The sequence below is a fragment of the Ornithorhynchus anatinus genome, chromosome 3 (genome assembly GCF_004115215.2).
Source record: "Ornithorhynchus anatinus isolate Pmale09 chromosome 3, mOrnAna1.pri.v4, whole genome shotgun sequence".
Taxonomy (NCBI): Eukaryota; Metazoa; Chordata; class Mammalia; order Monotremata; family Ornithorhynchidae; genus Ornithorhynchus; species Ornithorhynchus anatinus.
In genome coordinates, this window is record NC_041730.1 from 12,935,380 (window position 1) to 12,957,627 (window position 22,248).

Below are 22,248 nucleotides of genomic sequence, written 5' to 3' on the forward strand. Positions count from 1 at the left end.
TCAGCCCTCCTTCTGCTAAATTCTCCTTCCAAAAGAAACAGCTTCTACATTAGGATATCTGAGACTTTTTTTTTACTTCCCCCATAAACAAAAACTTTTTAACTTTCCCTGTTCCACAAAGCAGCACCCCTGAAAAAGCTCCCATATTTCTTCTCCATACTGGGATTTTTTCTACACTATTTAGGCCCCTGTTGGTCTATGATGTATCTGCCCAGGAGCGAGTTTCCCCTTAGAGCTTTCTAATGCATTTCTGCCCTGACCCAAACTGGAGCGAAAGGAAGCTTCCACCTCCATGAGGATTCAGAGTTTAGCCTTGGCAACAAGGGTCAATTATGATGCGCGTTGGAGAAAGGAATCCTCGTGATTCTGCTTCCATTCTCTGTAATGGGATGGCAGAGATTCTCAGCAACCGATGGATCAGACTGTGTTCTGGGAAGAACCTGAGGGTAGGCCCTATTTCACTACAATCTCCATTAGTCCTTTCAGAAAGGGATCGCCAAAGTGTGATCCACAGATCTGACTTCTCCGAGTCAGCCAACATTTGAAACCTTTTTTATAGTATCTGTTAAGCTCCCACTATGTGCCAGGCACTGTACTAAGTGCTTGGGTAGATATAAACTAGTCAGGTTAGACCTAGTTCATGTCCCACAGGGGTCTCACAATCTTAATCCCCATTTTACAGATGAGTTAACTGAGGCATAGAAAAGTGAAGTGACTCAATGAAGCCGCATGGTCTAGTGGTCTAGTTAGAGAGGCAGCGTGGCTCAGTGGAAAGAGCATGGGCTTGGGACTCAGAGGTCATGGGTTCTAATCCCAGCTCCGCCACTTGTCAGCTGTGTGACTTTGGGCAAGTCACTTTACTTCTTTGGGCCTCAGTTACCTCATCTGTAAAATGGGGATTAACTGTGAACCTCACGTGGGACAACCTGATTACCCTGTATCTAACCCAGCGCTTAGAACAGTGCTCTGCATATATTAAGTGCTTAACAAATACCAACATTATTATTATTATTTAAAATGGGGATGAAGACTTTGAGCCCCATGAGGGACAACCTGATCACCTTGTATCCCCCCAGCACTTAGAGCATTGCTTTGCACATAATAATAATAGTAATAATAATGTTGGTATTTAAGCGCTTACTATGTGCAGAGCACTGTTCTAAGCGCTGGGGTAGATACAGGGTAATCAGGTTGTCCCACGTGAGGCTCACAGTTAATCTCCATTTTACAGATGAGGTAATTGAGAAAATACCAACAATATTATTGTTATTATTACTATTATAGTGGATAGAGCATGGGCCTGCAAGTCATGAAGGACCTGGAGTCTAAATCCAGCTCCAAGACTTGTAGGCAGTGTGATCTTGGGCAGGTCACTTAACTTCTCTGTGCCTCAGTTACCACATCTGTAAAATGGAGATTAAGACTATCAACTCCCCATGGGGACAGGGACTGTGTCCACCTGATTAGCCTGTATCTACACTAGCGCTTAGCACAGTGCTTGACACATAGGAAGCACTTAGCAAATACTGTGATTATTATTACTTACCCAAGATCACACAGCAGACAAATGGCGGAGCAGGGATTAGATTTTGTTTCAACATCTTAACTTTGGCCCCCATTTTAGCTCCATTTTCTCTTCCTTTATACTTCTGAAAGTCAAAATGCAGTGCGCCCTGATTATATTACATTCTACAGTGAAGTTCCTTTCTACTTCTATACAGAGGAGCTCACTGAGGAATATCAGCATGAGGCTCCTCATGGAGCCAATTTTTATTATTTATGTTGACTAGGATGGAGTGGAAAGCAGAGATGGAGGGAGGACAAGGGCAAACGTTTAAATGAAATCACAAATCAATTAGAAAATGCATACTAGCCAATTGCTTTAATCTCTCCCCTGACCAAGCTGGAAAAGAACTGCTAAAAAGTTATCGGCATTAGCTGACTCTTACCTTGTCCATCCTCTAGAAGCAGAGAACTTTAAATTGGAAGTTGAAAAGGAAGTTTGAGAATCTACAAACTGAAATCAGTGTCTCCCTCCTCCCGTTAATCCTGTGCTTGTTTTAGGGAGAACCAGGTGAATAAACTAAAACAAAAAGTTCAAGGTGGATGCAGCACCCGGTTTTCTAATACTCAGATGAAACCCATAACCCCAAGCCAACCAAGAGTTCAATTAGGAGCAAATATTTTAACAGAAAATTTGGAATTTTATCTCTTTGACTCATATCAGAACCTTGGTAGAAGTTCTTATCCTGCTTCTCCACTTATCCTCTCCTGTTTTTTTAGGGGGGTAAGAAGATATCAACAGAAAGGTCCTTGGAGTTATAATCAAACTCAAGGTGCAGGAGAAGAGGACCCCCAAGGGCAGAGTAATTACTGAAGTGGATTTTAAATGGTTTACAAGTTCCATATCAGAACTCCCCATTGTCACCTGACAAAGCCAGAGAGTTGATTTCCAAGGCCTTCTCCCCTGCAGTCAGCTCTTATACGTGAATAGTAATTTATTCATCCATTCAGTTGTATTTATTGAACGCTTACTATGTGCAGAGCACTGTACTAAGCTCTGGGAATGTACAATTCGGCATCATACAGAGCCAATCCCTGCCCAACAACGGGCTCACGGTCTAAACGGGGTAGACAGACAACAAAACAAATCAAGTAGTCTGGCGTAAATATCGTCAAAATAAATAGAATAACAGACATATACACATCATTAACAAAATAGAGTAATAAATAATATATACAAATATGCACAGTGTTGTGGGGAGGGGAAGGGGGTAGAGCAGAGGGCGGAAGAAGGGGGAGTGGGGATGGGAGGAGGAGCAGAGGGAAAGGGGGGCTCAGTCTGGGAAGGCCTCTTGGAGAAGGTGAGCTCTCAGTAGGGCTTCAAAGAGGGGAAGAGAGTTAGTTTGGTAAATGTGAGGAGGGAGGGCACTCCAGGTCAGCGGTAGGACATGACTACAGGTATAACTACATGAGAAGCAGCGTGACTCAGTGGAAAGAGCCCGAGCTTGGGAATCAGAGGTCATGGGTTCTAATTTCATTCCGTAAAATTTCCCTTTGTTACAAAAGAAAGGATGGCCAGAAGGGATAATTGAATCTTGAAAGAATGGGTGAAATGTGAATTTGGAATTCAGTAGAAACCCTGGCATCTTCAACTTCTCCTTCTGAGCCAGCTTCAGCTCTTCAGTGTGATGTCTTTGGCAGAACACTTGTTCACTATACCTAGGATATGGAATTGGTTGGTTTTGCTGAGTTTTTTCATAGCACTTTCACTGCCAAAGTGGATTAAAGATGATTTACAAATTCACCTCAATTCTGTTATGGAAAACTTATCAATTTAGTTCATCATGTGATGACTCAATATCACAGTGTTGCCTATAGAATAATAATTGTGGTGTTTAAGTGCTTTCCCTGTGCCAATCACAATTTTAGAATATGGGGTCTGGAAGGTTTGGGCATTTTAAAATATGTCATGGCTGGTGGGGGTTTTGGGGGGGAGGTTAGAGGGGTTTGTGGTGTTTTTCCCTTGGGGTTGGTAGTGTGCCCCTTCTTCCACTCTTTAAAAATTTCTGTGGACAACTGGTACTTGTGGTCATTTTTGCCGTGTTTCTGTGTAATTATTCTTGTTATTTAGAACCCTCTCTCCAAAACCAAGATTTGTATATTGTTTAATTTTGGGTCAATATCTGAGTCAAATGCCTTAAGTTAAGCAAATTATATATCAGTAGTTGAATGCCTACTCTGTCCAGAGCTCTGTAGTACTAAGCACTTGGAAGAATCCTTTGGAGTTAAAACAGGTGATCCCTGCCTTCAAAAAATTTCCAGTCCATTGAGGGAGACAGACATTAAAGTCTGTGAGCCCACATCATAGGACAGGGATTGTCTCTATCTGTTGCTGAATTGTACATTCCAAGCGCTTAGTACAGTGCTCTGCACATAGTAAGCGCTCAATAAATACTATTGAATAATCCCAGCTCCGCCACTTGTCAGCTGTGTGACTTTGGGCAAATCACTTCACTTCTCTGTGACTCAATTGCCTCATCTGTAAAATGGGGATTAAGCCCCAAGTGGGACAACCTGATTACCTTGTATCTACCCCCATGCTTAGGACAGTGCTTGGCACATAGGAAACGTTCAACAAATACCATAATAATAATTATTATTATGACTAAGCACTTGGGAGAGTACAACATAGTAGAATTAGCAGACACGTTCCAAACTGTACTTTCCCACATGCTCAGTACAGTGCTGTGCACATAGTAAGCAAGTGCAACTAATAAATACAGAGAAGCAGCATGGCTTAGTGGCAAGAGCATGGGCTTGGGAGTCAGAGGTCGTGGGTTCTAATCCCACCTCCACTACTTGTCAACTATGTGACTTTGGGCAAGTCACTTAACTTCTCTGGGCCTCAGTGACCTCATCTGTAAAATTCATTCATTCATTCAATAGTATTTATTGAGCTCTTACTATGTGCAGAGCACTGTACTAAGCGCTTGGAATGAACAAGTCGGCAACAGATAGAGACAGTCCCTGCCGTTTGACGGGCTTACGGTCTAAACGGGGGAGACGGACAGACGAGAACGATGGCGATAAATAGTGTCGAGGGGAAGAACATCTCGTAGAAACAATGGCGACTGAATAGAATCGAGGTGATATACATTTCATTAACAAAATAAATAGGGTAATGTAAATATATACAGTTGAGCAGACGAGTACAGTGCTGTGGGGATGGGAAGGGAGAGGGGGAGGAGCAGAGGGAGATGGGGGGAAAAGAGGGTTAAGCTGCGGAGAGGTGAAGGGGGGGTGGTAGAGGGAGTAGAGGGAGAAGGGGAGCTCAGTCCGGGAAGGCCTCTCGGAGGAGGTGAGTTTGAAGTAGGGTTTTGAAGAGGGGAAGAGAATCGGTTTGGCAGAGGTGAGGAGGGAGGGCGTTCCGGGACCGCGGGAGGACGTGGCCCGGGGGTCGACGGCGGGATGGGCGAGACCGAGGGACGGTGAGGAGGTGGGTGGCAGAGGAGCGGAGCGTGCGGGGTGGGCGGTAGAAAGAGAGAAGGGAGGAGAGGTAGGAAGGGGCGAGGTGATGGAGAGCCTCAAAGCCTAGAGTGAGGAGTTTTTGTTTGGAGAGGAGGTTGATAGACAACCACTGGAGGCATTTAAGAAGGGGAATGACATGCCCAGAGCATTTCTGCAGGAAGATGAGCCGGGCAGCGGAGTGAAGAATAGACCGGAGCGGGGCGAGAGAGGAGGAAGGGAGATCGGAGAGAAGGCCGACACGGTAGTCTAGCCGGGATATAACGAGAGCCCGTAGCAGTAAGGTAGCCGTCTGGGTGGAGAGGAAAGGGCGGATCTTGGAGACATTGTAAAGGTGAAACCGGCAGGTCTCGGTAACGGTGAGGATGTGTGGGGTGAACGAGAGAGACGAGTCGAGGATGACACCGAGATCGCGGGCCCGAGAGACGGGAAGGATGGTCGTGCCATCCACGGTGATAGGGAAGTCTGGGAGAGGACCGGGCTTGGGAGGGAAGATGAGGAGCTCAGTCTTGCTCATGTTGAGTTTTAGGTGGCGGGCCGACATCCAGGTGGAGGCACCCCGGAGGCAGGAGGAGATTCATTCATTCATTCAATAGTATTTATTGAGCGCTTACTATGTGCAGAGCACTGTACTAAGAGCTCGGAGTGAACAAGTCGGCAACAGATAAAGACAGTCCCTGCCGTTTGACGGGCTCACAGTCTAATCGGGGGAGACAGACAAGAACAATGGCAATAAATAGAGTCAAGGGGAAGGAGATGCGAGCCTGAAGGGAGGGGGAGAGGACAGGGGCAGAGATGTAGATCTGCGTGTCATCTGCGTAGAGATGGTAGTCGAAGCCGTGAGAGCGAATGAGTTCACCGAGGGAGTGAGTGTAAATGGAGAACAGAAGAGGGCCAAGAACTGACCCTTGAGGAAAATGGGGATGAAGACTGTGAGCCCCACGTGGGACAACCTGATTACCCTGTATCTACCCCAGCGCTCAGAACAGTGTTTGGCACATAGTAAGCGCTTAACAAATGCCACAATTATCATAATTACCATCGATTGACTGAAATGCAGGAAGGGCCAAAAGCAAATCACACCAATCCCACCTATACTGTGCCTTCCGCGCATGCGTCCTCCCTAGCGGCTGTAGCAAGGGGGCGCGCCTCGGGGATCTCCAAGTGCGCCTGCGCGCTTCCTGGAGCTGCGGCCAGAGACTGACAGTCTCCAAGCGCGCCTGCGCGCTTCTTGGCTCTCTGGCCAGAGATTGAGTCTCGAAGTGCGCCTGCGCGCCTCCTGGAGCTGCGGCAGGAGACTCAGTCTCCAAGTGCGCCTGCGCGCTTCTTGGCTCTCTGGACAAGCACCGCGTTTCAAGGTGCGCCTGCGCGCTTCTTGGCTCTCGGGCCAGAGATTGAGCCTCGAAGTGCGCCTGCGCGCTTCCTGGAGCGGCGGCCGGGGACTGAGTCTTCAAGTGCGCCTGCGCGCTTCCTGGCTGGGTGTCCCGGGAACGAGGGTGGGAGTGCGCGTGCGCGCTTGGTGGAGCCGGAGCTCCCCGTGCAGCGGCCAGGCCTGCTTTTGCAACTCGGGGGGAAGGGGAGGTTACCCCTGCAGGCTGGGAGCTGCCCGGAGCATGGAGTCACCCCCTCACCTCTGGCCGCCTTTGCAACCACTAAAACCACTGATGCAATGAGCTCGCCCTCCTTCCCGCGCCCGCAGCGAGCTTGCTGCAGCTGCAGCCCAGGTGAGTGAGGGTCTCTGGCTGAGGGCAGGGGGCAATGTGCCCAGCTGCCCACCTCCCCCCGGGTATAATGCTTATGGGAAACAACGTGGCTTAGTGGAAAGAGCTCGGGTCTGGGAGCCAGAGGAGCTGGGTTCAAGTCCCGCCTTCGCCACTTGTCTGCTGGGTGACCTTGGACAAGTCACTTCACTGCTCTGTACCTCAGTTAACCTCATCTGGAAAATGGAGCCCCACGTGGGACAGCCTGATGACCTCGTATCCACCCCAGCGCTTAGAACAGCGCTTGGCACAGAGTAAGTGCTTAACACATACCATCATTATTATTATTATTCTCTGGGCCTCAGTGACCTCATCTGGAAAATGGGGCCAAAGACTGTGAGCCCCACGTGGGACAGCCTGATTACCTCGTATCCACCCCAGCGCTTAGAACAGTGCTTGGCACAGAGTAAGCACTTAACACATACTATCATCATTATTATTATTATTCTCTGGACCTCAGTGATCTCTTTTGGAAAATGGAGATGAAAACTGTGAGCCCCACGTGGGACATCCTGATTCATTCAGTCGTATTTATTGAGTGCTCACTGTGTGCAGAGCACTGTACTAAAAGGTTGGGAAGCACAATTCGGCAGCAGATAGAGACAGTCCCTGCCCAACAACGGGCTTGTAGTCTAGAAGGGGGATAATTGTGGTATTTAAGTGCTTACTCTGTGCCAAGCATTGCTCCAAGTCCTGGTGTAGATAAAGGTCAGCAGGTTAGACACAGTTCATGTCCCCTCATAGGGCTCACAGTCTTGATCCCTATTTCCAGATGAGGTAACTGAAGCACAGAGAAGTGAAGTGACTTGCCCAAGGTCACACAGCAGGCGTGTGGCAGAAGTGGGATTAGAACCCACAACCTCTGACTCCCAGGCCTGTGCTCTTTCCACTAGGCCGTGCTGCTAACCTGCTGATCTTGGATCTACCCCAGTGCTTAGAACAGTGCTTGGCACATAGTGCCTACCAAATACCATTATTATTATTCTAACCCACCCTCCATCTGTCTGTCGGCAGGAAAGGATGGCGAGCTGGCAGGTGCCCACGGTGGTGTGGGGGCTGGATAGGCGCGCCATGCAGCGAACAGCCGGCCTGGGCCAAGAAGTTCTCGAGCGGGCCAGGAGGAGGAGAGTGGACTGGACACCCCTTGTGCGGCTGGAGGAGCGAAGGGTCAGTCTGGGAAGGGGAGGGGTCTCTAGACTGTGAACCTGTTGTTGGGTAGGGATTGTCTCTGTTGCTGAATTGTACTTTCCAAGCGCTTAGTTCAGTGCTCTGCACACAGTAAGCGCTCAATAAATATGATTGAATGTGGGAGCGGGATGGCTTGATGGAAAGAGCGCGGGTTTGGGAGTCACAGATCGTGGATTCTAATCCCGGCTCCTCCATTTATCAGCTGTGTGACTTTGGGCGAATCATCTCACTTCTCTGTGCCTCAGTGACCTCATCTGTAAAATGGGGATTAAGACCGTGAGCCCCACGAGGGACAACCTGATTACCTTGTATCTACCCCAGTGCTGAGAACAGTACTTGGCACATAGTAAGCGCTTAACAAATACCTTCATCCTCATCAGAGGAGGGGCAACTGGCTAGATTACTGAAAACTCACTGGGGCCAGGGAATGTCTCTCTTAGATGGTTGTATTGTAGTCTCCCAAACCCTTGGTAACAATAGTAATAGTAATAATTATGGTATTTGTTAAGGGCTTACTAGGTGCCAAGCACTGTTCAGAACCCTGGGGTTGATACGAGGTAAACAGGTTGGACACTGTCCCTCTCCTACATGGGCTCACAGCTTTGATCCCCCTTTTACAGATGAGGGAACGAGGCCCCGAGAAGTGAAGTGACTTGGCCAAGGTCACTTAAGACAAGTGGCTGAGCAGGGATTAGAACCCATGACCGTCTATAGTGCAATGTAAAGTGCTCTGCACACAGTAAGCGCTCGAGGAAGCAGCAGCCGCATGGCCTAGTGGGTAGAGCACAGGCTTGGGAGTCGTAAAATCATGGGTTTTAATCCCAGCTCTGCCATTTGTCTGCTCTGTGACCTTAGGCAAGTCACTTCATGGGAAGCAGCATGGCCTATTGGCAGGAGAATCAGAGGATGTGGGCTCGAATCCTGGCTCCGCCACTTGTTGGCTGTGTGACTTTGGGCAAGGCACTTCACATCTCCATGCCTCAGTTACCTGTAAAATGGGGATTAAGATTGTGAGCCCCAAGTGGGACATGGACTCTGTCCAACCTGATTACCTTATATTTATCGCAGCGCTTAGAACAGTGCCTGGTACGTAGTAAGCCCTTAAATGCCACTAGCGTGACTCAGTGGAAGGAGCCCGGGCTTGGGAGTCAGAGGACATGGGTTCGAATGCCGGCTCTGCCACTTGTCAGCCGTGTGACTGTGGGCAAGTCACTTAACTTCTCTGTGCTTCCATTAACTCATCTGTAAAATGGGGATTAAGACTGTGAGCCTCACATGGGATAACCTGATTACCCTGTATCTCCCTCAGCGCTTAGAACAGTGCTCTGCACATAGTAAGCGCTTAACTAATACCAACATTATTATTATTATGACTACTTCACTTCTCTGGTTTTCACTTCTCTGGTCTCAGTTATCTCATCTGTAAAATGGGGTTTGAGACTGTGAGCTCTGTGGGACAGGAACTTTATCCAATATTTGCTTGTATCCACCCCAGTGCTAGTACAGTGCCTTGCACATAGTAAGCACTTAACAAATACTGTCACTATTATTAATAATAAATACTGTTGATTGTCTGGAAGGAGGAAGCTTCCAGACTCTGAGCCCGTTGTTGGGCAGGTATTGCCTCTATCTGTTGCCAAACTGTACGTTCCAAGTGCTTAGTTGAGTGCGGTGCACACAGTAAGCGCTCAAATACGATTGAATGAATGGATTGAAGTCCTTCCCCCTACCATACATTAGCCTAGGCCACTAGAACAGAAACAAAATTGGCTTGTAATTGGTGGGCTTTCCAAGGGCCCCTCTCCCTGCCTCCTATTCTCCTCCTCTTCTCTCCCCTCATTCCATACCTCTTCTCCCGAGCTCTTCTCTCGCCCAGACTTTCCTGAACCTTTTGGAGGCACAGGTGAGGCTCTGCCCCGGGAGAGCAATCCCCTAGAGAAAGACACTCCACATGCAGAACCTAAAAAAAAATCACCTGCTTGCAAACTTATTCTCCAGGCTTTTACTTGTTTACCGTTGTCATGGTGATGCCTCCCATGCAGATGAACAACAGCATCAGGTTCAGGGGCAATTTAAACTTTTCAGGAATATTTTTTACATGCTCAGCAGTGGAATTTGGGTGTGTTCGTTTGTGTGGGCTGGGGGATGGAAGGCTTAGTCTTTCAGGCCTTGAGTATGAAGCCCTGAGCTGGATGTATGTACACCCAGGAGGACTAAACTCATTAATTCATTGTCATATTTATTGAGCATTTACTGTGTGCAAACCACTGTACTAAGTGCTTGGGAGAGTACAGTATAACAACAGACACATTCCCACCCACAGTGAGCTCATTCCAAAGAGGGAGACAGACATGAATATAAATCAAATAAATAACAGATATATACTTATGTGCTGTGGGGATGAGCTTGTCATGGGCAGGGATGTGTTTATTGTTGTATCAGACTCTCCCAAGCATTTAATACAGCGCTCTGCCCACAGTAAGTGCTCAGTAAATACCACTGATGGATTGTTAACCAAGGCCCTCAAAAGGTACCACCGTTTCACCAATGCACAGACACAAAACTCTATATTCAAACCAGGTTCAGGCCATCATCATAGCAAAGCAGAGACTGGGGTGGGCCACCTTCTCCTTATCCAGGTGTTTTGACTCACTGTTTGAAACCCCAGGGAGAAGAGGAGTCTGTCAACCTCGATGCTGCATTTGCCACGGTAATGGAGTTCATGGAGCGTACCACGAGGCAGTGTAGGGTGAGTTCCCCTGGGTCCTCACTCGGGCCTCTGACCGAGTGGGATTTCTCCAGAGCTTCTGGAACTGCTTCGTGGCTTCTTGCCTTTTCTCGAGCAGCTTCGTCTGACTGAGCCCCAAAAGTAAAGTGCCCTACACTCCTTGGGCGAAAGGTTGCCGTGGTGAAGGGTTATTAATAATAATAATGTTGGTATTTGTTAAGCGCTTACTATGTGCAGAGCACTGTTCTAAGCGCTGGGGTTATTACCTTGGGGAAGGTGATCAGCTGTTTTCCATCTCTACTTAAGACCGTTCAAAGGGAATCGGACTTAACGTGCAACGCGAGGTGCTGAGTACTCTTCCCTAGCGGTGGTTATTAGGTGTTGGGACAGTGACCAAGAAAGCCATGGAAACCAGGATAGCCTCTCAGCTTCCTGGGAGGCTTTAGGTGTGACCCTGCCTAAAGGCAGGATGAAAGGCAAGTCTTCAAGTTCCCTTCTAGCTCTGTGTTCTATTATTCACTGAATTCCTAGGCAGATGAGCCGACATGTCAGCCCATTTGGACATAACCAGGGAAAATTTTTCCCAGATTTTTCATTTATGGTAAACACAGGAGGCAGATGGGCAGGATGCAAGAAGGTAGGGTTGGGGTAAAGAAGTCTCATATCCTTCCTGTTCCTCTTTGGTGTGTTTATTAGCATCTGGAAAAATCCCCTTTCATCTCTGAATATGGTTTACATCTCAGTTGTGAAGTCAGAGTGACTCCAGAACATATTTGCTTTCTAGGAGCCCTTCAAAAACAAAAAACAAACTGGGAAGACTTTTCCCTGGAAGACTGTGAAGCTTTAAATGCTTATATAAATAAATGCTCAGTAAATAACATTAGATTGAAATAAACCCATCCCATAAAGTACTTCCACCAGAGTGAAAGGGCTCCATAATGTCTTTGTGGTACTAATAGTATTTATTAAGTGCTTACATGGAGTAGAGCACTGTACTGAGAACTCGCAAAGAGTAAACAGGTGGATACCATGGTGTAGTGGCTAGAGCTTGGGCTGGGAGTCAGAAGATCATGGGTTCTAATCCCAGCTCTGCCACTTGTCTGCTCTGTGACCTTGGGCAAGTCGCTTGACTTCTCTGTGCCTCAATTACCTCATCTGTAAAATGGGGATTGAGACTCTGAGCCCCTCATGGGCTCATGTCCAACTCGATTTGCATGTATCCACCCCAGTGCTTATTAAAGTGTGGCACATAGTAAGCATTTAACAAATATCATCATTATTGTTATTAGATGTGGACCCTTCTAGGCTGTAAACTCATTCATTCAATAGCATTTACTGAGCGTTTACTATGTGCAGAGCACTGTACTAAGCGCTTGGAATGTTCAATTCGGCAACAAAGACAATCCTGCCCAGTGACTGGTTCACAATCTATTTGCCAACTCTGTTGCATTTTTGTAAGTGCTAAATTCAGTGATCTACATGCAGTAAGCACTTACTAAATAATACTGATTGATAGACCCTGTCTTTGAGGAGCTCACAGTCTATGAATATAGAGAGTAGGGGAGGACTGGAGAGAGAAACATTAGGAGCAATGAAACACTAAAAAATGTAAAATGGCATAAAGAAACAAGGACATGCGTAGTACACAAAATTAAAACTAAAGTCAGTAGAGTGGTGAGGTTCGAGAAGCATAATTTTTCCTCGTGATTGAGAGTCCACAGTAATGGCTACACAATCACTGCTTTCCAGACCTATGAGGGCTCATGCTGCAGGTGCTGTTCTCATTCTCACCGAGAAAGGTAGAAAGCAGTATGGTATGGGATCACTTAAGTGGCAGGATTCTCAATGGCTCAGTTGCCTTGAAACATAGTGGTATTGTTGGGGGTAGGGGGTCCTAAATTAAACTTTAAAGAGGAAGTAGAAACAGGAAAAGGAAACGTGGCAGGGTGTAATAGTCTTATCTCATGGCCTACTTCCCCAAGTCTTTGGATCCTTTTCCTTTAGCCCGTAAATCTCAGGCTGGGCTGGGCGGGCTACTTAGTTTCTTTGTTACCCAATCTTGCTCCATTTCCAAACTTCCAAGGAGACCTATCCCCCTTTAAAGTTGGGACAATAGCATGCGGCCAGCAGGTGATCCGAAGAGGAGAGTGAATTTTCAGGGTGGGAATGGAAGTCTTGGTGGCAAGGCTGAGACCAAGGCAGGAGAGAGGTGGGAGGTCTTATTGTGCTCTCTTGGTGGCTGCCCAGATACCCTGGGAGATTGTGAGAGGAACTTCTGGAGTGGACACCATGTTTAGTGACGGATCTGCCCTTTCAGGCCTTGGTTTCCCAGAGCACTTGCTAGGAGAAGCCGTTGAGATGGCACCAGATGACAGCAAAGAGATATCGAACACTTCCCCTCTTAATAGTAGTTACGGTATTTATTAAGCGTTTCCAGGTATGTCCTGGGAAAGAATACTCAAATGGGAATTAGACATAGTTCCCGTCCCTCGGCAGGGAAACTCCCTGCTTCTCCTAGATCCTGGATCAAGAATCATCTGGCTGGAGGAAAGATGAGCAGATGAGACCTGTCTTGACCTCTTAGTCTCTTCTTTTCCTCCCCGCCCCAACTCCGCATCTGGATCTTCCAGAAGGACCTGAGTTCTAATCTCGGCCGTGCCGCTTTTCTGCTGTGTGACCTGGGGCAAGTCACTTAACTTCTGGGCCTCAGTTACCTTGTAATGGGGATTAAGAATGTGAGCTCCATGTGGGACAGGAACTGTATCCAACATGATTAACTCATATCTACCCCAGTGCTTGGCACATAATAAGCGCTTAACAAGTACCATTATTATTATTATTCCAAAGGCTGTGGTGTTTTTCCCAAAAATCTCCAACTCTCTTGTTTTCTAGAAGTATTATTCCTCCGTGCCACCGGAGAACACGAAGGAAGGGGAGGTTGATCACATCTGCAGATTTCACAGGAGAAAGTCATGGCAGCCTTCTGCTTCAGGAATGACAAATCGCCAGGTAAGCGCCAGAGTTGTCGTATTTTATCTGTGCGATGTGAACCCTCAGACACAAACTTCGGTGTGAGAGGGGTCTTGATGTTGCCGTTGAAGTTGTCAGATTTGCGTGATGCTCTGCCTTTTAACGGGTAGCAACTGCTCTGGGTTGCTGGAGTTGGTTTTGGGCCCTCAGAAACATTCTGGAGTCAAGTCGGCAAGAGCTTCTCTTGGGTGAAAGTTTTGGAATGGTAGGCCTTGGTGACAGACTTCTCCCTCTCGCCGCCACCCTCCACCTTATCCTGGAAAAAACCAAGGTTTTGAATTTCGATTGGTTCCTCACAAAGACAGTGAGGCCTAGTGAATCTAGGAGTCAGAGGACCTGGGTTCTAATGCTGGCTCCGCCACCTGGCTCCTGCATGATTTTGGCCAATTCACTTGATTTTTCTGTGCCTGTTAGCTCATCTGTAAAATGGGGATTAAGACTGTGAGCCCAATCACTGGTATATATTGAGCATTTTCCGTGCAGAGTACTGTACTAAACACTTGGGAGAGTACAATGTAAGAGTCGGTAGACCCATTCCCTGCCCACAGTGAGCTTCCGAATCTGTGGGACGTGGACTGTGTCCAACCCGATTAGCTTGCATCTACCCAGTGATTAGTACAGTGCCTGGCTCATAGTAAACACTTCACAAATCCCATTCAAAAAAAGATCTAGAGAGTGGTCTAGGGGGAAGGAAAGAGACGGTGAAGGGAGGAACTGGCCTGAATGTAATGTATCTGTAGCCATCGGTTCTTTTATCTTTGCAGTAGAAGAAACAATGAAGGTGTTGCGCCTCTGGAAAATGGAACTAGTTTGGGCAGTTGCTCTAGACCCAAAATTATGAAATTTTGGGCCTAGAAGAGCTGCCCAAATCCTTCAGGTTCATATGAAAATCAGGCTTGAGATTAGATTCCGTTAGACCCTAAAATTCTATAGGGCAGGGAATGTCCCTCTTCTTGTGACACACTTTTTTTTTTATGGCATTTGTTAAGTCCTTACAGCCCAGTGCTCTGTCTAGTACCTGGCCAGCCCATAGGAACTGCTTATCAAATACCATTCAAAAAAGTGAAGTGTGGTACAAAGGCAGTTAGGTTGGACACAGTCGGTATACCACATAGGGCTCACAGTCTTAAACCCCATTTTACAGATGAAGTAACTGAGACCCAGAGAAGTGAAACGACGTGGCCTTGGGCAAGTCACTTTACTTTTCTGGGCCTCAGTTACCTCATCTTAAAATGGGGATTAAGACTGTGACAGAGACTGTCCAACCTGATTTGAATCCACCCCAGCACTTACTCCAGTGCCTGCTACATAATCATTCAGTTCACTCAATAGTATTTGAGCGCTTACTATGTGCAGAGCAGCGTACTGAGTGTTTGGAGTGTACAATTCGGCAACAGAGACAATCCCTGCCCAATAATGGGCTCACAGTCACGTTTAGCAAATACCACTATTATTACTATTATTATTATAAAAGTGCAATCTAGAACCGAAGTGCTGTGCACAGTATAATGCTCTGCGTACAGTAAGTGCTCAATAAATACCATTGCTTGATACCCCCAAATTTCCCCCTCTTAGCTCGTTGGAACTTGTCTACCAACTCTGTTGTATTAGTCTCCCAAGTACTTAATACAGTGTTCTGCACACAGTAAGCACTCAGTAACTACTATTGATTGATTAGTACAATAATCTCCACACCCCAGATTCTCAGATTTTGCTGTTGGTGATGAATGAATGCTTACAGCTTTAAAGAAGGCTGAAGAAACCTCACCTCCCACAGTGGATTGATTATCCAGGAAGCCAAAGATGACTTACAGTGCTACACGCCTGTCTCCCCTTCTAGACTGTAAGCTCCTTGTGGGCAGGGAATGTCTATTTATTGTTGTACTCTCCCAAATGCTCAGTACAGTACTCTGCACACAGTAAGTGCTCAGTGAACATGATTGATTGTCCGACTGAGCCCACTTGACTGTGTCTCCAGTTTATTTTTTTTCTTTCAGGTAGGCCACACACTTCGAGAGCCCTACGGTGTAGTCAGAACGACCAAGTCTAAGCCAGCCACCCAGGAACCTGTGAGTACCTGGGGCCATGTGATCTTGTTCTAAAACCAGGAATTAGCTTGGCTTCATTTCCCAGAAACAGCCTAGCCTAGTGGATAGAGCATAGGCATAGGAGTCAGAAGGACTGAGTTGTAATTCCAGGACCGCCACTTGTCTGCTGCATGACCTTGGGCAAGTCACATTACTTCTCTGTGCCTCAGTTACCTCAACTGTAAGATGGAGATAAAGATTGTGAGCCTAATGTGGACAAAGACTGTGTCCAGCCTAATTACCTTGTATCTACCCCAGCTCTTAGTACAGTGCCTGGCACATAATAAGTGCTTAACAAATACCGTTATTATTATTAAACAGTAGAAGTGGCATCCTGAGTGACTTCAGCCATCCCACGGGCTCCCAGAGCGACTCCATCATGTTTTAAACCGGGATTTCTCCAGCCTGTGAGGAGGGGAATGGGGCACACAGCTTTTCCAGCCCCTGGCCCTGTCTGAAAACTTGTCCTGTGCATCCCTTTACTTGAAGCTGCAGGATGCGCTTCGTGACCAGAAACATAGCTGTGGTCGGAAAGAATGTGAGGTATTCGAATCCCGATTCCAGCCTCTCAGCTGTGCCAGTGGTGGATTCTGCCGAAATTCCACTAGCCATGAAATCAGCGGGTGTGGTCTGACCCTTCTGCTTCTAGTCCTGAAAATACCCTTTTGGGATTGTGAAACTATGGAAATCTGCAGGGCTCCGGTAAAAAAAAGAAAAAAATTCACAAACTTAAAGGATAATTTTCTACAAATGTTTCTCTAACCGCTGTTGGAGCAGATGCTGTCGGCTTTTCTCTTTATCCTGAAAGTAGTCACTGGTCCAGGAACCTTGGAACATGCTGCTACAAGTATTTACTTAAGTTTTTTCATTCGAAGCCAAGCTACCACTGGAACCTGGGGTTCGTGATATGCTGTTGATATTAGCAACTGAAACCAGTTTGTTCCTAAGCACAAATGCAAATTCCTGAGCAGTAGCCTGAAGGTTTATGCGTTGACTGAATTTGCTAATGCTGTTCTTCCCAAAAGTCCCCCAAATCGATCCATCTTTTTCTTATTAGGGTGTTTTTTATCATGCTATTTTTAAAGGGCTTACTTGTAGTAAGCATCACTGTGAGTACCGGGGGTTGATATAAGATAATCAGATTAGGCACAGGCCTGCTCGTGACCTAGTAGAAAGAGAACAGACTTGGGAGTCAGAGGACCTGGGTTCCAATTCTGGCTCTACTGCTTGCTTGCTGGGTGACCTTGGGCTAGTCACTGAATTTCTCTGGACCTATGTTTCCTCATCTATAAAATGGGGATTGAATTCTTCTCCGTAATTAATCTGTATTAACGTACTTTCACCTCTCTCATAACATGCAAGCACAAGGCAGAGGGCACGATTGAGAGGAGCTGTTGTAACATCCTTTGGAATGATCATCCCAAAGTCTAGCTTTCCTGACTGGTGGATCTCCAAGAACAGATATGTAGAGAAGCAGCGTGGCTTAGCAGAAAGAGCAAATGGGCTTGGGAGTCAGAGGATTTGGGTTCTAATCCCTGCCCTGCCACTTGTGTGACCTTGGCCAAGCTAATTAACTTCTCTGTGCCTCAGTTACCTCATCTGTAAAATGGGGATTAACACTGTGAGCCCACGTGGGACAACCTGATAACCTCATATCTACTCCAGCACTAAAAACAGTGTTTGGCATTTAGTAAGTGCTTAACAAAATATAACAATAATAACTTCACTTCTCTGTGCCTCAGTTCCCTCATCTGTAAAATGGGGATTAAGAGTGAAAGTCCCATGTGGGACAGAGACTGTGTCCAACCCGATTAGCATGTATCTACCTCAGCACTTTGTACAGTGCTTGGCACGTAATAAGCACTTAAATACCATTTAAAAATAAATCTCTGCAGATTTCTGGGGTTGTTATTGGGGGGTTTGTCTGCCACAGGCCAGGACGGGACAGCCTTGAGGAGAGACCTCATTTATTAATCTCCTCCCTCTAAACTGTAAAGTAGGTAGATACAGGGAACGTGGCTGCTAATTGTTATATTGTACTCTTCCAAGCACTTAGTACAATGATCTACACATAGTAAGTACTCAAGAAATACCATTGACTGATCTTTTCTTTCCTTTCCAGGCCAGGACCTTTTCTAAAGACTTCTACCTAGAAGTTTCTCCGGGGACCTATTCAGTCACTGCATGCTCGAGCGATTTACGGCAGACTCACGTGGTGGACGTTGAAGCGGGACAGAGTTTGGAATTGACTTTCCACATATGACACCGGCCAGCGCCTTTTTAAATACGAAGGAATAAAGCCAAGATGGCTGGACATCTTTGGTTGTCTTAGCCATACCCAGACTGACCTTTCCCTCTGGCTCTCCCCCTCTTGCCTCATCTCTTCCCGCCATTGACCTCACAAGTTCAGGGAGAATAGTCCATCTCGTAGATGGGCAGTCTGAATCTTAAGACACATCTCTGACTAAAGACTTTGGTCTGTCAGAGGCTTTTTACGGCCTTTTTTTTTTTTTTTTTTTTTTAGCTCTTTGGCGAAATCTTGAAATTAAATGGAGGGCTCTAACTTTTGTAAATGAAGAGCACATAGGGAAACACTGTCACTTGTGTGAGAGGAAATACAACCCAGATCATGGCGGATTCCAGGTTGACGGGAGATGGAGCAGAGATGAGAGCAGGTGGTGGGCCGGCCAGGTGAGATCTCCAATATGGCAAAATAAAAGCCCTGAAGGGATCAGCGGAACATCAGGGAAGATGTCATCGACACTTAGCAAGAGCCCCTTCAAGCAACTTGTGCAAGACTGTTCAGAAAGAGAAAATGCCTGATTTCTCTCTCCAGTAACTTCTAATGAACCCTGTCCCCGGTGACTAGATTTTCTAAAGCTCCTTTACGTTTTAAGTGGAGGAAAATTCACTTTTTCCTATACTCTTGGCATAAGGAATAACAACTCCCAATGCTACTGTCACCTTCGTGATATTCCAAACACTCAGCTTTTCGGTGGGAAGACCGTTCAGAGATTAAGTTCCTCCTGGCTTCCTACAGAGAGAAACTGGTATTTGAGACTTCTCTGGAGTTTGAGACAAGAACAAATATTCATCAAAACCTAAGAAGTTTTTTTTAAACTTTTCCCAACAAGCGACTCTCAGCCCAGCTCCCGCGGCACCAACCAGGATGGAAGAAGTATTTTACCCAGAAGAGATGCTTCAGGTACCAAAGAGGGCATGGCTGCAGTTGAGAATAGATTTGGTGTGGTGAGTTGGTCTCCGGCAGAACGGGATCTTTACTGGATCTAGAGAGGTTCTCTTTCCTCTTGTTAAAATATCTGGTCGTTCCTCACAGCTAAGACTTTCTGGGTTACACTGCTGCCCACGGATTCCGAAGCCCATGGAGTCTTACCTGGAACTGCAGTGGTTTTACTGGCCATAAAGTGGTTTTCGTTACGATCTTTCTGGTTCCGCTCCTCTCCGGTTCGCCGCAGGCTGCTCCCCCATTTGCCCCTCTGCTCTTCCTCTTTGGGGACCAACGGCAGCTTTATGCCCTGCCGAACTGGCTCCTCTCCCTCTCCGAAACACTGGGCCATCTCGTTCCTGGAGCAAAAAGGGAAGCAGGTGGCACCAGTTGCCAGGGCCTTAATCTGCGGGAATGAATTTAACTTTGCGTGGTGCAATTTTTTTTAACTCAGTTCCTCCAGGGTCAAAGACTCCCTGCTTTAGACTCTATTTTATAAAGAAATAAAAGCCTTTGAATTATTTTTCCATTGTGTCCTTTTTGTAAGGATACAGTCTGTTATCCTTGGCCTCCTTTGTTTTTCTTATTCACCACATTATATGTGGAGTTGGCTGGAAGAGAGGGAGAAAAATACCCATCCTCAGCAGTGAGGTATGTGTACAGAGAAGCAGTGTGGTTGTGTGGAAAGAGCCCAGACCTGGGAGACAGTCTGGGTTCTAACACCAGCTCCCAACTTCAAGATAATAGTAATAATTATGGTATTTGTTGAGCGCTTACTATGTGCCAGGCACTATACCGAGTGGATACAAGCAAATCGGGTTGGACACAGTCCCCGTCCCATATGAGGCTCACACTCTCAAACCCCATTTTGCAGACTAGGTAACTGAGGGGCAGAGAAGTGAAGTGACTTGGCCATGGTCACACAAGCAGACACGTGGCAGAGCAGGGGTTAGAATTCCTGACCTTCTGACTCCCAGGCCCATGCTCTCTCCACTATGCCATGCTGCTTGGGCAAGTCACTTAATTTCTCTGTTACCTCATCTGTAAAATGGAAGTAAAATACCTGTTCTCAGCTTCCTAAAGACTGTGGGAACTATGCCTGCACTGCTTATTCATTGTCGTATTTATTGAGCACTTACTGTGTGCAGAGCACTGTATTAAGTGCTTGGGAAGTAGAATTCAGCAACACATAGAGACAGTTCCTGCCCAAAACAGGCTCACAGTATAGAAGAGGGGAGGAAGACATCAAAACAAGTAAACAGGCATCATAGCATCATAAATAAAATTATAGATATATGCACATTAATAAATAGAATTATAATTATAAATACGTACATACACAAGTGCTGTGAGGAGGAGGGGGAGAGGAAATGGGGGACTTAGTCTGGAAAGGCCTCCTGGAGGAGGTTTTTGAAGGGGGGAAGTGTACTAGTTTGGCAGATTTGAGGAGGGAGGACATTCCAGGCCACAGGTAGGACGGGGGTCAGGGGTCAATGGGACCCAAGAGAACAAGGCACAGTGCGAAGGTCAGTACCAGAGGAACGGAGTGTGCGGGGTGGGAGGGAGAAGTGCTTGGCTCTTAGGTTACACTGAACAAAAACCACAATGTACTCAGGTTGTCACTCTATTGCTATATTGTACTTTACCCAGTGTTTAATACGGTGCTCTGCACATAGGGCTTAATAATGATGATCGAATGAATGTCAGTCAACTATAGACTTGGAGCATTCTATTTGAAAATATTTTTATGCCCTTGTTCACTGTTAGAGTATAAGCTTCTTGTGGGCAGGTACTATATCTTATGCTTCTGTTCTCTCCCAAGTGTTTAACACAGTGCACTGCACACAGTGAGTACTCAACTACCTTTGATATACTTAATGTTCCACAACATCCTCATCATCAGTGGTATTCATTGAGCACCTACTGTGTGGAAAGTACTGTAGTAAACACTTGGGAGAGTCCAAAAGAACACAGTTGGTAAACCCGTTCCCTGCTCACAAGGAACTTCCAGGGTAGAGCAGTCAGTGAAGGAAGTAAAATCAGCTGGACTGAGTTCTTCACCAAGCTGATGAATTGATGGATTGTATTCATCTGAGACAAGTGGCAGAAGAATTGGAAAGAAAAAGAAAATTCTTTTAAACCCTTTTTTTTTTTTTCAAAACCACCCACATTCATTCATTCAATTGTATTTGAGCGCTTACTGTGTGCAGAGCACTGGACTAAGCGCTTGGAAAGTACAATTTGGCAACAGAGACAATCCCTACCCAACAATGGACTCACTTCTAGAAGCCCACATTTCCCTTATGAGAGACATCAGCTGGGAGGGGAGTAGCACTCTTTCTGACTTAAGGCATCTGAGTCTAATTTAGACCTTTTCTGATCTTTGCAATTTGGTGTGTTCTCAAGCCAACCCAGAATAGGGCTATTCAAATAAAAATTTGCTCATGACCCACTTATTAAAAGGCAAGTTTCCTAAATGTGTCTGATGCTTCTTTGAAATAGCCTTTCTAGCTCAAAGAAGCAAAAAAAGAGATTTCCTAAAAAGGATATAAAGTCAGGTAGTGGGGAGGGGAAAAAAAAATAATCTCCCCTTCTGTTTCTTATTGTTCCCTTTCTGAGCAAGATGGTACGCTATGTGACTAGGCACCATCAATCCAAATGTGTACGTCCCTCCCTCTGGCGTCGGCCCTACCAGAAAAACAGACCACCCGGCCCTCCTCGTCCGTAACTTGGTAAGCAGTTGACTGCAGTGACGGTTCAGAGCGGCAGGCTCAGTGTTAACACTGCCAGTGGGTTAGTGAACGGCAGGTTCGGCCTCAGATCCAGCTAGGGGTATAAGCAGCGTGGCCTCGGGGTAAGAGTTTGGCACCAGGAATCAGGAGACCCTTGTTCTAGCCCCAGCTCTGCCACTGACTGCTGTATGACCTTGGGAAATCATTAACTGTTCTGGACTTCATTTTCCTCTTCTGTAAAAGGGGATGATAATAATAATGTGCTAGAGACTGTACTAAGCAAATAGGGTGGGACACAGGCCTTGTTGGCTCACAGTTTCAATCCCCATTTTTCAGGTGAGATGACTGAGGCACGGAGAAGTGAAGTGACTTGCCTAAGGTCACCCAGCAGATGAGTGGTGGAGTCAGGATTAGAACCCATGATCTTCTGATTCCCAGGCCCGCCATGCCGCTAGACTGTGAGCTGTAT

At 46.5% G+C, this 22,248-nt stretch overlaps 1 protein-coding gene across 2 annotated transcripts; it reads left to right on the plus strand.

The window, feature by feature from the left end:
• The first annotated feature begins 387 nt into the window (after nucleotides 1-387).
• On the plus strand, nucleotides 388-19,573 carry AKIP1 (A-kinase interacting protein 1). Of its 2 annotated transcripts, none has more exons than XM_029061347.2 (6): nucleotides 388-446; nucleotides 7,803-7,955; nucleotides 10,645-10,725; nucleotides 13,597-13,713; nucleotides 15,732-15,803; nucleotides 17,944-19,573. In XM_029061347.2, exons 1-6 carry the CDS (start codon nucleotides 390-392, stop codon nucleotides 18,082-18,084), a joined length of 621 nt encoding a protein of 206 aa, XP_028917180.2. In that variant the 5' UTR covers nucleotides 388-389; the 3' UTR covers nucleotides 18,085-19,573. The 2 variants fall into 2 exon arrangements, with proteins under 2 accessions (XP_028917180.2, XP_007656549.1); XM_007658359.4 differs by lacking the exon at nucleotides 388-446 and adding an exon at nucleotides 6,497-6,752.
• Nucleotides 19,574-22,248: the final 2,675 nt, after the last annotated feature.